General features: G+C 41.1%; 1 protein-coding gene across 4 annotated transcripts in view; it reads right to left on the minus strand.

Moving 5' to 3' along the window:
* Positions 1 to 16,542, minus strand: part of APAF1 (apoptotic peptidase activating factor 1) — a 73,394-nt gene that overhangs the window by 53,099 nt on the left and 3,753 nt on the right. For 2 of the 4 annotated variants that reach the window (XM_018569829.1, XM_018569827.1), the window contains exons 2-8: positions 15,579 to 15,741; positions 13,022 to 13,219; positions 11,662 to 11,845; positions 10,639 to 10,751; positions 10,275 to 10,406; positions 7,140 to 7,378; positions 674 to 841 (exon numbers count right to left, since the gene is read on the minus strand). In XM_018569829.1, coding sequence (XP_018425331.1) covers positions 674 to 841; positions 7,140 to 7,378; positions 10,275 to 10,406; positions 10,639 to 10,751; positions 11,662 to 11,845; positions 13,022 to 13,219; positions 15,579 to 15,741 — 1,197 coding nt within the window. Of the gene's footprint in view, positions 1 to 673; positions 842 to 7,139; positions 7,379 to 10,274; positions 10,407 to 10,638; positions 10,752 to 11,661; positions 11,846 to 13,021; positions 13,220 to 15,551; positions 15,742 to 16,542 lie in introns of all 4 variants that reach the window. The other 2 variants (XM_018569828.1, XM_018569826.1) reach the window with 1 other exon arrangement.

Genomic DNA, 16,542 nt, shown 5'->3' on the forward strand with positions numbered 1-16,542 from the left:
TATATATATATATATATTTACAAAAAATGATTTAATATTCCTCAATAGTGTCATTTGGGCTTTTTCCCTTTATACATTATATAGCCAAAGGTATGTGGATAAACCTACACATGATTGAGTTCAGGTGTCTCCAGTAAAGGGAACTGTTATTGCTACAGCATACAAAAAGACATTTCAGACTATTGTGAGCTAGCAAACTTGTATGAACAGTTTATGGAAGGCCCTTTTCTTTTTGCAGCATGACTGTGTCCATATGCACATAGCCAAGTCCAGAAATACATAGTTTGAGCAATTCTGTGTGGAGGAATTTGAGTAACACACCTTATGATCTCAACCCTATTGAACACCTATGAGATGCTTTAAAATGCCGATTACTAACCAATACCTGACCATACAAATTCTTTTTTGGTTAAATAGGCACACATTGCCACATACTACAAAATGTTGTGGAAAGTATTCTCATAAGAAAGATTTTACAACAGGAGGCCCAGCAAGCTCATATAGGCGTAATTTTCAGGTGTCCACAAACTTTTGCCCATATAGTGTCTACTGTACATCTAGAGGCCAGCTTTCAATGATAGGCATTATTTCACAAAGACAGTAAGTATTGTATTTTTGTTAGCATAGCTATACAATATTGACAGTGGAATTAATGCAGCCAATATACTCATACAGGGAGCTGATCCCGATTCCTTTCTGTGAGAAAATCCAGTTGAAGGTCATGCAAGTAATACAGAAATGATTTTCCATTGCGGTCACAATATAATAATGATTTGTTGACAAAATCCTGTAGCATGTCCTCCACATCCTCACTTTCCATGTCCCACAGGATGCACAGAACCTGTAAGCAAAAGACAGACAGCTGGTTAGCTACACAGTGCCAAAAGTCACTATACCATTAGAATAATCACAATCCATCCATATTCCTCCATTTTTACAACCATGATAGGCAGGCAAATGTATAATGAGAGGATAGAAAAGAAGTCACTAAAAATGTGTAACTCCTACACTCTTGGAGATAATCCAACTTATTACCCAATACACCTTTTCCTCGGACGGTGCACTGGAGAGAAGCTCTACCCATCTGCAGGAAACACTTCAGGTTCAATGGGCGCCTAGGAGCCAGCAGGCTCAGTAATTTACAATAGAACACAAAAAAAACCCTCTAAAGTAAAATACATAATACCTTTTGGAGGGAGATCACCGTCCTGGAGGATTCTTTGATTACAGAAACATTTGGGTTATTACCTGATAAACTTCTTTTCATTTTCCAGGACAGTTCACTAGAGAGATCAAGCAATATTACCTAGGGTGGTACAATGGCTTGAAGCACTTTCCTCTCTAAAGCCTGATCTTGACTGGAGAGGAGCTCAGTATGACGGTGTTTTAACAAAAGAGTTCAGATCAGACAATATGGCTGCCTTGCATATGTGCTCTACTGAAACATTGATTTTTCAGGCCAAGATATTGCCAGTGTTCTTGTGGAGTGAATGGTGATGCTTAAAGGACTAGGCTTTTTTTTCCTTTCTTAAGGGTGTGTAGGTTACACTAATAGCTGTATAAATCCACTGAGCTAGGCTGAATTTTGAAGCTTTTCCTCCTTTGTCAGGTCCACTGAAAAGGAAATAGGGCATGGGCTTTTCTAAATTCCAGAGTGGTCTGTATGTATGCATTTATGTACATCAAATGAAGCGAACGTGATCTCTTTTGAAGGTGTGCTAGCAACAGAAAAGTGGTATCAGTTCTTGATCACTGTGGAAATGTATTACTACTTTAGGAAGGAAAGCACAGCCTTTTCTAAGTACCACCCTATCTTGTGACAAGTAAGGAATGGTTCTTTTACTCAGAGCTTATTAAATTCACCCCTACGTGCCAAGGTAATGGCAATTAAGACCCTTGCCGTCCGCCCAGTTTCAAAAAACGGGCAGACAGTGGATGCGGGTGGACGTACATGTACGTGATTTTATTTCTGCTCGCGGGCGCATGTGAGCAGAATCCCGCCGGGAATGTGAACAGCCGTTACATACAAGCATTCGGCCGATCGCTTGTATGACCACGCTGCCGGTTATCCCCCGCGGGTCTGGGACCGAGAACCCCCTGCAGGCCCGGGACTGAGCACAGCGGCTCTCTGTACTGGAGAAGGAGAGATCAGCATTCCCCCACCGCTGATCTCTCCACCGCTCTCTCTCTAAAAAGGCGGAAGCGATGTGTATTACATCGCTTCCGCCTTTAGCTGTCATTTCTATGGCTGCCATAGCCAGAAAAGAAGCTGGTGAAGCAGATCTCTGCTTCATCAGTTTCTTTGGGGAGCCCAAGGTGACATTAGGGGTCTTACAGCCTGATGTCTCCATAAAGAGGACCCATTATTGTATATTGGCTATCACATAGGGGGCTTTTAATACCCCTATGTGATAGCAATCAAGTTAAGTAAAAAATACAAAAAAAAGACACCCAAAAAAAGTTTTAAGACCCCCCACATGCACGCACGTATAAACGTAAACACGCGTTGGGTGTTCCAGCGTGCAAAAACAACGATTACACCACACGTTACATATCACTGCAAACGTCTCAATGAAAGCAATAATTTTAGGGCCATTACTCACTGATAACACTAAACTGATGAGTGGTAAAAGCTTTTAAAGCGTCGCCTATGGCCAATTTTACGTATGGTAGTTTTTTGCGATTTTGCAGGCGTACGCAACTCGACATGTTTGGTGTCTATTTATCCGACGTGAGCCTGTATTTTATATTTTACCAAAAAATTGGGTGCTGATAAATATTTTATACCATGACGTAGGGAAAACAGGTTTTTTTTGTCAAACGTTATCAGTACTTTTTTTATTATATAGTAACAAATTAAAACCGCAGTGGTGATTAAATACCACCAAAAGAAAGCTCTATCTGTCCCTAAAAAAAAAAAATGGTATAAAATGAATTTCAGTACAGAGTTGCATGACACAATAAATGTCAGTCAAAGTACCACAGCTCTGAATACTGAAAAATGGCCTGGTCAGGAAGGGGGTTTACCACCCCGGTCAGCAAGTGGTTAACAAGATTAGCATTCAATTCAGATGTTTTATAGATGACTCTGCTATAAGTTCAAAGGGTGCCTTTATAAGCCCTTCAAAAGGCAGTTGGAAAGCTCCACATCTCAGGCTCTGAAAAGTGTATGGCTACCAATTTGTTAGAGACGTTATTGTTCAGAAGGACCGATAGTGCAGCCACTTGCACTTTGAGAGTGTGGATAGCCAGCTCTTTGTCTGCTGCCTTCTGGAGGAAATCCAATACTTCCAGCACCCTGTCCAATGGAGCTATACAGCCACACAGATACATGAACAAAGCTTTTCTACTAACGTTTAGCTATATAAATATACAATATTTGTATATACAATATACAAATAAGGTCGTAGTGCAAAAGTCACATTATTATTCATATCGATACACACGACTGTTGTTTCTGAATTCCCTGATGTGACCTAATGCCTAGGCAAAGATCACATGATTTCTGGATACTAGAAGCTTTTGGAAGTGTGGTAGATTTGCAGAGACAGCATCAGCACAGCAAACCATGCAGTAAACCTTGCACAATGAAATAGCAAATATGGTTGTGCCCATGTATATAACTATAAACTATACATGGATACAAGCTTCTTAGAGCAACACCACATTCATTTATAATATACTAAAATCATTAAACATTTTATAGCTTCCCTTTTAAAGAGCAAGGGGAGGAGAAGAATCAGTAAACGGTTTACATCTGTTCCAGAACAAGTAATTTGAACATGGTGTCTGTCGGTGAGAAGCCTGCTATTCCCACCACCTTACATAATTACGGTAACGTCAGTAAAGAGTGTTTATCTGGGTCATCTGTGTTTATGACACATCTGTCTCCTGTATATGTGTCAGATCCTCCCTGACCCCAGACAGATGATAGCACACAAAGAAATTGTTTGCACAGTTGTAAGAAATATATTACATACTTCTACTCATCTTAAAGTAATATAGTTGCCTTAGCATTTGTCTCTCTCTTATCCAGTCTGCCGAGGTATAAACTAACATTTCAATTCTGCTCTGGATTTTTGGAACCGATTATTTTTTTTTTTTAGCAAATAGTCTTTATTTGAATTTTATGAATAAAAACCGATTATTTAATTATCAAATAGATAGCAGCATTCCACCGATAAAATAAATATAAGAGAGCCATTTTAGCAGCAAAATAATTTACATTCCCGTCCATCCAATCCTGAGATTTACACAGTTCTTCGGCACTGTCTGACAGGGTAGTAGACCTGGTTTTTCTTTGCTGCAGATAAGTAACAATTACAGTCTAACTGGGGGCAAGGCAGCAGACCGATAAACTCCTCTCTCTGTCACTCTACTCTCTCTCCTCCTATAAATATATTTCTTGTTAAGCACATGAGCACTGCAGCACAATTTACTTGATCCCTTGTGCTGCATCATCCATCTCCCAGCCTGAGTTCTATTGTACAGGAGATTGCAAGAGACAGATACAAGGTCAAATTCAACTTCCTACTGATTGCCAAGAAAAAATAAATAAGTTTAATGCTGTATTAATGATGAGAACAAAGCTGCATTTATTTGCACCATTTATATCTGCCTGCAGTCTAGCTTTAAAAATTGTAGCTCGTAGCAGGCCCGCTCTTTTTTGTAATGAAAATTTTAAATGTACAAATATTGGTAATTTACTAACTCAATATAGCTTTATCTTTTATGTTTAGTAGGAATGTGGGAGATTTTTTTTTACGTCCGCCAATAATGATTTTCAGTTTAAAATATTGCTCTAGTAAACATTTGTGCAGATATCATGGAATGTACAAAAGCAACAGCACCATCTTTTAATTCTATACATCCCTACACAAAATATATGGTTTAAAGGGGAAAAACTTTTAAGGCTGTAGTGTGCAAGTAAAATATTGCAAGAATCCCAATATGTTATCTGTTACATGTGAGCCGGATCCCCCTAAAACAATACAGGTTGTCACTGACTGTCCACCTGCTGAATGCGACCAGGATCTGGTTTCCGACACTGTGGAAACAACCAAATGCTCCCCCTCTTTCTTAGTGGTGTGCTAGTGAAAATGAAGACCTAGCAGCCTCCCTTTAAATAGGGAGAAAAATTTAGGACACACATGGTACCCCTGATCCCCTTCCTGCTCTCTCTTTTTGAGTACACATTTGACCCACTTAAAATATAAAAGCAGCCGGACATTACAAGTGCAGACCACTGCTGAAATTATAACGATATATTTTTTCAGTGTATGGTATATAGACCATAAAGTAGGGATGCACCGATATATCGGCCGAAAATGGCACTTTTGGCATAATGCCGAAAGAGCCATGTTTCGGCCGATACATCGGTGCATCTCTGGTTTCTTTTCTCCCCGCTGGGCGCTATTCCAGCGGGGAGAAAAGAAAGTGATAGGCGGCCGAGCGCTGCAGGACGAGAGTGCTGTGAGTGGCCAGCGTCTCTCCTCCCACACCGCTCAGCCGCCTATCACAGTCCGGCAGAGCGGTGTGGGGGCGGAGACAGTGCTGTCACAGGAGGCTGGGCTTTCCTCTCTACACCGCTCGATCAGCCTCCTGTGACAGCGTGTCAGAGAGAAAAGCAAGGTACACACACTCAGGGATCAGTGATCGCTGAGTGTGTGTACATAATTGAGGATATGGTATGTTAACTACATCCTCAATTATGAATGAATGGGAGTGATCTACATCACATCTACATCACCCCCATTCATTCATAATTGTAGTTATAGTAAACAAACAATGTTCTCATGTTATCAATGAACAGGAACACTCAGAGGATTCCTGTTCATTCATAACAGGGGACACAGAAAAAGAGATTGAGGACTTTGTGTTCTCAATCTTTTTCTATTTTAAAAGGGAAATATAGGGGTCTGTTTAGTCCCCTAATATTTCCCCCGAAGCCCCTAAAAGTAAAGTAAAAAATAAAAATATTTAATAAAAAATGAATTAATAAATAAATATAAAAAAAAATGTAAAAAGTGTATAAAAAATAAAATATTTAAAAAAATGTAACAAATAAAAAACATTTTCGGTATCGGTTTCGGCCGACATTTTTTTTTATTTCGGTTTTAACATTTCCATTTCGGTGCACCTCTACCATAAAGCCAGTGAAAACGAAAAGCACACTTGTGGATAGAGTCGGCTATGTATTGCTAGCTCTGGGCCAGTGTAGAGCTTCATGTTTTGTTTGCATCTGTCTTATGTAATGGATATTTAATGGCTGCAGTCCTGATGGTATGTCTTATTTTGATGATATGTTGTACTTATTTTTTTGTACTACATAATTAAAAAGAAAATACTGCAGACATTGCATAAAAGCCTGGCTACCCTAGGTGCAAAATGGGAAGCAGGCCCTGGCATTGAAAGGTTAAAACCCTACAAATTACAAGAGATGACTGTGATGATATGCATTCATAACTCAGTGAGCAGACAGGTAATACAGAACACTGAACAAGTATAACACTGTATTGGAGAGTCACCATTCTGGCTATGTAGCATGGAAGATATGAAACTCTGTTCCTTATTAAACAAAGTGCCCAAAAACATGAGTTGATTACCTGATAACTCTGTTTCCAGGAATCTTCCAGGACAGCCATAATAGCTGAAACACACTTTACTACCACATGGCAACTAATTAGACTTAAACATCTGATACCCAAATTGTACTGTCCAGTGCAGGTTGGAATCTTGCTGTTAGAAGGCAACAACGACTGTCTTAAGAATGCTTCATTGGGACACTTTGTATCTCTAAAGTTATTTACAGTTGTGTGAAAAAGTGTTGGCCCCCTTCCTGATTTTTCATTGTTGTGCAGGTTTGTCACATTTTAATGTTTCAGATCAAACAAATGTAAATATTAGTCAAAGATAACACAAGTAAACACAACATGCAGTTGTTAACCCCTTTGTGACTGACGACGTACAGTGTACGTCGCCAGCATCGGGGCTGTTTAAACAGACTCCCGGCGGCAATAGCCTCTCTTTTTAAACTCTGTTTAAACCTGTAAAGTCGACTGTCGGCTTTACAACAGAAGCGATTCTGGCGACTTACCTGAACAGCCAAAACTTGAGATGTTTCTGGTTATTAGATTTACCTGAGTTGGCACCTTCACATCCTTCTCCAGAATAGATAAATCATTGTAGAACTCCCTGAGATGATCTTTCAGCCTATCCACACTCATAGACATAGCTTCATCAAGTGCTTCATAATCATATGAGGAGGATTTCCTAATTCTTGTAAACTGTTTACTTTGAAGCTGTTTGAGGTAGAAGGCCCAGCGAGTGGGAAACTCTTGCAACAGAGAACCAATTAAAGACACAACTAGAGGGGAGCCTGTCGAAAGACAAAATGACAAAGAAAATTAGACTACTTTCTGTAATCTGCCGTTCTAACATATATGAGCATACTCTAAGGCAGGGCTCAAAATGTCAAGTCTTGAGCTACTAGGCAGGCCTTAGGAATTGCTAGCCACCAGTTGCCCCACCTAACCCTTACCCCGCCTTAACTCCGCCCCTAAACACACCCTATTAAATAATCTGCAGGAAAACGCAAGTTCCTGACACAGGAATCTCTAATCACACCTGAAATATACTGTAGGTGTGAATGGGGCCTAATATACACATACACTAAAAGGTGTCCATACACCTGGCGATTATCGTATGATAATCGCGGGTGATCCCGCAATCGTACAATAATCTGCAGGTGTATGGGCAGCGCGTGACCGATTCTACTGTAAGGTCGCACGACTTTCATCTTCCGAGCACACTGGAAAACCTGCCGAAAATCGTACGATTTTTGGCGGGTTGGAAGACAAATGCCCGCAAGCGCACACTCCCCGCTCAGCACTGCAATCATCGGAAGCCCTCCCCTCAGCGGCGAAGATGGGCAGATTGTACGAGCTTTTAATGACCTTACAACCATCGCACAACGCAAGTCCCCCACACATAAAATAATATGTGGTCCCCCCCATTAACACAAGTTCCTGACACAGGAATCTCTAAATCACACCTGAAATATACTGTAGGTGTGAATGGGGCCTAATATACACATACACTAAAGGTGACCATACACCTGCCGATAATCGAACGATAGTTGTGGGTGATCCCGCAGTCGTACGATAAGTACGACTTTCGTCTTCCAAGCACGCTGGATAACCTGCCGAAAATTGTAGGATTTTTGGCGGGCTGGTGGTGTGGTCGGAACCCCCCCACCATAAAATAATACGCTCCCCCTTAGTAACCCCCCACACATAAAAGAATATACTCCCCTCTTATTAACCCCCACACACATAAAATAATACACTCCCCCCTCCTTTAACCCCCCTCCCCCACATAAAATATTACACTCCCCCTTATTAACCTCCCACACATAAAATAATACACTCAACCCCCCTCCCAGCCACCTAACCTGGTCACGTCTTTGCAGGGAGGAGGCTGTGAGCAGGATCGATCCCTGGTTTATCTGTGAGTGATTAGTGAGGTCTGCAGCAGTCCTCACTATCAACCCCAGATAACCAGGCATCAATCCTGCTCACATACATTCTTTCTTTTGGCCGGAGCTCAGAACTGTCAGAGCTCCCTGCTCTGCGGTCTGCATCCGGCACAGATGCAGACCGTGGAGCTGCTCCCGCAAGTCAGGTACGCGGTTTGCGTCAGCTGGCTGTGGGACACATAGTACCAGTTCACGGGCCGGAGTTGGCCTCCGGACCGGTACTTGGAGACCCAAATTTCCACTCGCCAAATGCGAGCAGGCGAGTGGAAATTTTGAGCCCTGGATCACTATTGGGTTTTCTAAAGAGAAACTGTAGCAGTAGCTCCGGTTCTTGATGCTCTCTTTTGTCTGATTAAACTTCATTTGAGTATGTAAATTTCAGCTTTAGCTACTGAACTCTGTAACAGAAGTCTAAAGCACCATCTGCTGGCTGAATAGAAGACTATAAAACTAGTCACATGTATAGGGGTTCAGTATATATTTCCTTTCATTACTATGGTCAGGACTATAAAAAAAGATAGATGTGAAATCACCCATCTGAAAAAAGACAAATATATATTATAATTTTTTTAGTCCTGACCATAGTAAAGAAAGGAAATACATACTGAACCCCTATACATGTATACATACTGTACATCCCTCTTTCACTAGTGGGGTTAGAGATTCCTAGGAGTAGCTATACTTTTTAGCATACCTGTTTTGACGTAGGTTGCCTCCAGCTACACTGCATCAATTTATCCTACAAAGTTCTCAGGACATGCATATATGCGTAGAAGCCTCCAGATGATAAAAGATAAGCATTTCTCTAAAATGTGGTCTAGTTAATTTGTATCTGATAAAATAATAGAAATAAAATTGGGAAATTATTTGACTGTCTTACCCAGTAATGGGTTTATTTTATAAGGGAAAGATTGATGTGCTAAGTTTAGTAACCTATGGTGACCAATTTAGAAGTTTCACTAGCTGACTTGAAAATTCAAAGTCACAAATAAAGTCACAATTTTTTTTGTTTGCTCATTCTGTTTCTGCGTTTAATACTTACCTTCTGTGATGCTTCTTAATCAGGTCATCTTCTTTCTTCCACTCATTTTCAGCAGTTCCTCCAGTGCTGGTGCTGGTCTCTGATGCATCGCAGACTGCTGTTTCTTCCTGTCCCGCGGTGTCTGTCCAACGCGCACGCTCCCGGCTGCGTGCATTGACTCCACTGAATCTCTCCTCTTCTCCCCGCCGGTGATCTCCACTATGCATGCGCCGGCCCTATCATCCTCTGCACCTGGCCGTTCAGATCTGTTTTCTTCAGCCAGGAGCGAGCAGCGCGGACTCCGGTAAGTATTTCCTATTTGGCCACTTTTTTTTGTTTTTATGTTGCGGCATATATCTACTGTTTGCTAGCAGTAGATATATGCAGAAAAAAAATGAAACTTTAATTCTACTTTAAGCATGGCAAGCTCCTAATACTCATAGTAGCACAGCTATTGGCACTGGCTTGCTGAATAAGTCTTTCGGGTAGGTAACATTAGTGAAACACATTACACATTTGTTTTTGTTTTTTAAAGTAACACACTGTCCTCAGAAAGGAGGCATCAGTAGGGAAGTTCTTTTTGGCTATCATTCAAATGCTTTGCCTACTGTTAGTGCTCAGGACAGTCTCCAGCTGTGTGCATCGGCAAAGATGTCTTGACTGGAGATCTGACTTTCCCTACAGCTAGACATAAAACACATACACAGCATGTTTTACCTTTTGATTCCTTTATGATATGATGTGCCTCTTCTGGCAGTTCTTGTACACCCGTATCAACATAAAGAGACAGAATTTCTAGGCCTTTCTTGTGCTCTAGTTCACTGTCCACATGAACAAAGTGTTTCATTCCTTTGTAAAGAACATTTTTAATCAGTCAAACAAGATGGCTATTTAAATGAACAAAAATTTCTAGTTAAAAAAAAAATGAAAACATATAAAGAGGAGAAGTAGACCACAACTGTCAGTCAAAGATGGATGGATGCAAGGGAGGTAGTGGAAGTCATCATACATATAGGTATCACTGCCAAAAGTCAAGATTACCTCAATTTATTACATTTTACAAAATCCAGGTAGTACTCACCAGACACAGCATCCGTCACACTTTTGTCTCTGCTTGTGATGAGGACACGACACTGGATGTCAAATGCCTTCAACACCCAGGGATCCCAAACATCATCCAAGATTAAAAGGCTTCTATGAAATAATATTGCGTACATGTTAACTGTCTTTTATGGACCAATGACAGGCACCACTTTTTAAATGTCTTTTTAGTTATCTTATTTGTATATCTTTGCTGGAATTAACGCACATGTTGTGTGACATCATTTACAGTGTAAATGGCAATGTGAAGTTGAGTTACATTGCTACTGTAAAAAAATAAAAACTGTGGAGCCATCTATAGCTTAAATTAAGAGCTGGATAAACCATGTGGCCTCTTTACCTATGGGGAAGATATGGGATTTCTCACACTTTACCTTATACTCAACAATTAGCCCTAACAAGATTTAGGAAGCAGTAAAGAGACTGATCTGGATCTGCAAAATAAGTTATGTCATTTGCATATAAGGAAACCTGTTCTTTGAGAGTAATCATTTGTAGACCCTTAATGTTGGTTACCATTAACAGTGACTGACTCCTATTTGTGGCCCTTTAGGTCTGTCAAATATACAATTTTAAGAGTTCTTTATCTGTGCAGAACAATATCTGTTAATCCTGCTGCACATTTTTCCAGCTGATTTTCTGCACTTTTATCAGTTACACTGTTCCCAGCTATCTCTGTGGACTTAAAAAAAAAAAAAAAAAAAACAACCCCCTCCTATTATGGAGAAGAGGAGAGGTGTCCTGCCCTAAAGTGACAATACTGCTGCTCTACAGATACAGTATAGTGAGAGAGCATTATCACCTTAGGACAAGTGACAGGATCACCAGGTGAAAAGAAAAGCCTGAAAATAGAAAATAAATGCAGCCACCTGGACCGGTAAGCTGCAACATACAGCATTATACGTTCTTGGGTTTAGATATGCTTTAATATTGGGAGAGACCAGAAACAATGTAGCTCATACATCTGATAACAGGTACTGTTCATTCTGAGAGCACTATTTACCTTGGATAAAGGCGATTCACGAGTATTCGCAGGCGGTCTCTTGCCTCCTCGACGTTAAGAGGGGGTCTCTGTGAATACTTGCAGTCCTGATCCAGACGTGTACAGAGATTCTGCAGCTTCATCAGCAGTCCTGCTTTGTCCTGTTTTCCAATAGAAACCCAATGTGCTCCTCCTGGGAAACAGTCTGAACAAGAGAATTAGGAATAATTACTTATAAGCAAAGCCAATCGCTTTCTGTATGATGGAGGACAAAAACAAAGTATAATGTGTCCTCAGCTGGGAAGATCAGTTGAAATCATTGATTGTCCTGAAATGATTCCAACTGTGTGTCAGTTAAAAAGTTACAAAGTTAGTACAGATGTTCCTCACTTACCGACTTACCTGTTTTGCGACCACTCGCACTTACGACGGACCGCCGATCGACCTCCGACCTCGCGCGTCAGCGTCAGTGCGACGGGTCGCCGGCGGAAGTGACATCCCCCGATCTTCACTGCAGGTCTCGGTAAGTATTTCCATTGCCGGATGTACAGTACACTGTTCGGTACTGTACATCGGCAACGCTATACAGTACTGTCCTAATGCAGTACAGTACTGTATAGTGTTCCTCACTTAACGACCAATCCGTTTAACGACCTGGTCGTAGGAACGGAACTCGGTCGTTAAGTGAGGAATACCTGTAATGTCAGTAAAAGGAATTATTTTACGGGAGAAGAATCTTTGTGTGGCTCTCCTACACAAAATAGTATGCACCATCTATAAAAGAACTGTTTTGAGGGCTTGGTTCCATTCTTTGATAAATAAGTAGGATTATCCGATGTATAAATAGCTCTATGTAGTGGAAGGGGCATATATGAAAAAAAAACACCAAACTGTTAAAAGTAGAATTGAACTCTAATTTCTTTTCAGTAATGAATTCAGATCAAACAAATATCCATTGCCCAGCAAAGTATTTGTTTACATTTCTGTCCAAGCTCTTACAGTCATCATGTTTCCAAACAGCTGACTCCAACTCTCTTAGCAAAGTTTCCCTAAACTTCCTGACCACTACACGATCACAAGGGACAGAGCAGTCTCCAACAGCTGTGCATCTATTAGATAAAGAAGGAAAGAGGGGGGAGCAGGGAAGTGGCTTGCCTTGCTGTGGCTGTGTGTCTGTGGAGTTGCCGGAGCACGCGGCGGAGACACAGGTACGTTTTAACCTTTTTTGGTGACTTTTTTTTTCAATGTTTTTGCATATATCTACTGTTTGCTAGCAGTAGATATATGCAAAAAACCCAGAGGGTTTGATTATACTTAAGTTCTGCCTAGAGATACACTAAACAACATTATTAAACCTGATAAAGCGATTTGTCAGTATTACCTGTCAGGATCTGGTGGTCCCGGAGTGCTTCAGCTGCTAATACTGACTTGCCGCAGCCTGCCATCCCATACACTGTAACCCAGCCAGGATCATTGCTCAATTTGAACAGGCTGTCCTGGATATTCTGTACAAGATGCTTCCGAGTGACAAACACAACAGGTCTCTGTGGCACGCCACCTTCACATAAGGCTGTTTTAACTAGAAACAAACAAAAATAACAGGATCTATAAATATTTAATATAAATTTAAATAAAAGTTTACACACTTACAATTAAACAATCAGTAATATAATTAAAGTGAAATTCAAGCCAAATTATTTTATTTTTTTAATGCTATCAACCTCAATCCATAAAACAAAGATATGTATAACTCAAGCCTAAAACTAAAGACAGATAATATATTACAGCTCACCAATCCTTAGATGTGGTGGCTGCATTAGTTTTCTTTTTTTTAGGGGTTTGTTTTTTCTTTTTTTTTTCACCTGATGATCCAGTCAGTAAGTCTGTAATGCTTCAACTTCCTTTAACAGACCAAACTGTCCAGCAAAAGTGTCAGCAAGAGCATTGAGACAAACCATTTAACACTGACATGGGTGCTTAGAATGATCAGCTTTTATTCATTTTTGTAAAACCTTTATCCCAAAAGGAAAAAATTACTGTTCCAGTAACTGCTTAAAAAGTGTTATCTGGAGTTCAGCATTCATTTGTCCATCTACAGTAAATCTGCGAATGCATCGAACACTACCCTTTCCAGAGGGTGACAAAGCTGCTGTCCAAGGGTGGCTCCATTGCGCCTCTATAGAATGGAGCCGCCCTAACATAGGAAGTGCGTTACTGACTAGATCACTAGGAGAAAATAAAAGAAAAACAAGCCGTATCTGATGTGAATGTACAGCACGCAAAGCGCAGCGGAAATTGTTGGCGCTATATAAATACCTGTAATAAATAAATATTGTGGGGGTTCTCTCAATTTTGATTGCATACGTGTCCTGCATCTGCCAAGCCACTGTGGTGATGTTAGTTAGATTAGTGATTATGAGTTAATGAAAGGCATGCTAATTAATTTTGGGTGACCACAACAAACATTTCAACACTGCCAGTGTTACTGGGCATGTAGGTTCTAAATGAATGACAATAATAAAAACTGACAATGGTTGGAAAACTGTAAAAAAGAATGATCTGTTGAAACATGATAGAAGCATAATAATGCAAGCTAAGCTGCAGCTGCTACAAAATGAAAGGATAAGTGCACTTCAAAACAAAGTGCTCTCTTCCTTTTTGCCCGTTTACTGACCTAACAGATCCCATCCTCCCGCTCTGCAGATGCATACCTACCAAGATCCAATGTCTGTGGCCTCCGGGGATTATTTAGGCCTCATTCACACGAGAAAAGGCCATATCGGGCAGCTCCCGGGAAGGACAGGTGCTGCGTGTGATTAGTACGCAGCCTATGTCCTTCTCTTTGGGAGTACGCGGCCGTATGCCGCCCTACGCTCACCCGCCCTGCATGTCCGTACTCATACGCTGACAGGATGGATCCTGTCTGCGTCCGAGCCGGGACACCCGCACCCGTATGGACTTGCACTTGGGGTGAGCGTACAGCCGTGTACTCCCATAGAGAAGGAAGGGGGCTGCGTATTAATCACATACAGCACCTGTCCTTCCCGGGAGCTGCCCAATATTTTCTTGTGCGAATGAGGCCTTTGACTTCTATGGGGCTCTACTGCGCAGGTGCGGCCAGGAGAGAGAGGGCTTGCGGCCAGGGATTGTCAACAAACACAAGAGGCCGCAGGCATCAGACCTCAGTAAGGCTCCGTTCACACATTAGCAGTTTTTCTGCGCAAAACGCGATAAACATAAAGACGAATGCAGCACACTGTACCTTGTTCACAGCTGTACGACGTCCGCGCAGTACGAAAACATGCATCGCGCAAAAACGTACAAGTGTAATATTCTGGGTGGATTCCTCGCGTTCCGGCTATAGTAGTAGATGCAACCGCGCGTATGTTAAAATTTGCATGGGGAAAACCAAGCTGAATTAACAACTGCTGTGTGAATGGAGCCTTAGTATGCACCTGTGAAGGTGGAGGGTGGGATTTATTAGCTCTTGGGAGGGCAAAAAGAATAAAGGTGCCCATACACTGCTCGATTCTCGGGCTTTTGACGATTCTCGGGCTTTCGATGATCGCAAGTACGATCTGCCCGTCCAAGGTGGGCAGATCGTACGGGCTTTCAAGAAGCATACGACCATCGCAAGACAAAGGTCTTGCGATGGTCGTAAGGTGTATGGGCACCTTAAGTGCACTTATTCTTTAAAATTTGAAGAAGAGCTTGTTATATGCATCTTGTTCTTCTTATGTGCACACTGCCACTCAAAGGAACAGTCATACTCAAAAAAACATTGCCCTAGCTTTTCCTGTAAACACATCCTTCTGAATACCGCATACTAGTATCTCACTATGTGGCTGCCACATAGAAGACCTAATAGTGTACCACTAAAAGAAGCATTTGTTTCTGCTATGAACACTCACCAAATGATGTAATACCGCTTACTGCACCTTTGATACTGCCAGCCACATCAATTGAAGTAGCTCCTTTCAGAAGAGCAGCCAGGTCTTTGTACCCTTCATGTAGCAGAGCATTGTAAAAGGAAACATAAGCTCGGCTGTCTTTGCTGAGAAGTAGATCAATCAGCCTGTGAGCTCGGTCAGCTTGAGTAGCCTACCAGATAAAAGGATAGAGCACAAAAAAACAATATTTTTATGACAAGAATGGGATGATAACAGTCATATTTACTAGGGCTGGTAATTATTAAAATTTTCGTGTTCGATTTATCGAAATATTTTTTAATCAATAAAATCGATTAATTTTGATTAACCACTTAAATGCCATGGTGTTTCACCCCCTTCCCTGCCAGGCCATTTTTCAGTGTTCAGCGCTGCGGTACTTTGACTGATGTTTATTCCGTCATGCAACGCTGTACTGAAATTAATTTCATACCATTTTTTGGGGACAGATAGAGCTTTCTTTTAGTGGTATTTATTCACCACTGGGGGTTTTATTTTTTACTATATAACAAAAAAAGTACCCTAAATTTTGAAAAAAACCATGTTTCCCTATAAAATGTTATGAAACCTTTATTTTCACCCCAATTTTTTGGTATAATATAAAAGACGGGGTCACGTCGGGTAAATAGACACTAAACATGTCAACCTTTAAAATTGCGCGCGCCCGCGAAATCGCAGAAAACTTCACGCAACCAAAATTGGCCATAGGCGACGCTTTAAACGTATTTACCGCTCATCAGTTTAGTGTCATCATTGATTGATGGCCCTAGACTTATTGCTCTCACTGCGACGTTCGCGGCGATATGTAACATGTGCTGCATAATGGACGCAATCGTCGTTTTTGTACATAGGCGCACCCGACGCATGTTTGCGTGTGTATGTGGGGGGGGGGCGGGGGACTTTAAAACATTTTTTGTGTTATTTTGTTTAATTATTATTTGTGAATATTTTTTTA

The sequence above is a fragment of the Nanorana parkeri genome, unplaced genomic scaffold (assembly GCF_000935625.1).
Source record: "Nanorana parkeri isolate BGI_ZX_2015 unplaced genomic scaffold, ASM93562v1 scaffold1406, whole genome shotgun sequence".
Lineage (NCBI taxonomy): Eukaryota > Metazoa > Chordata > Amphibia > Anura > Dicroglossidae > Nanorana > Nanorana parkeri.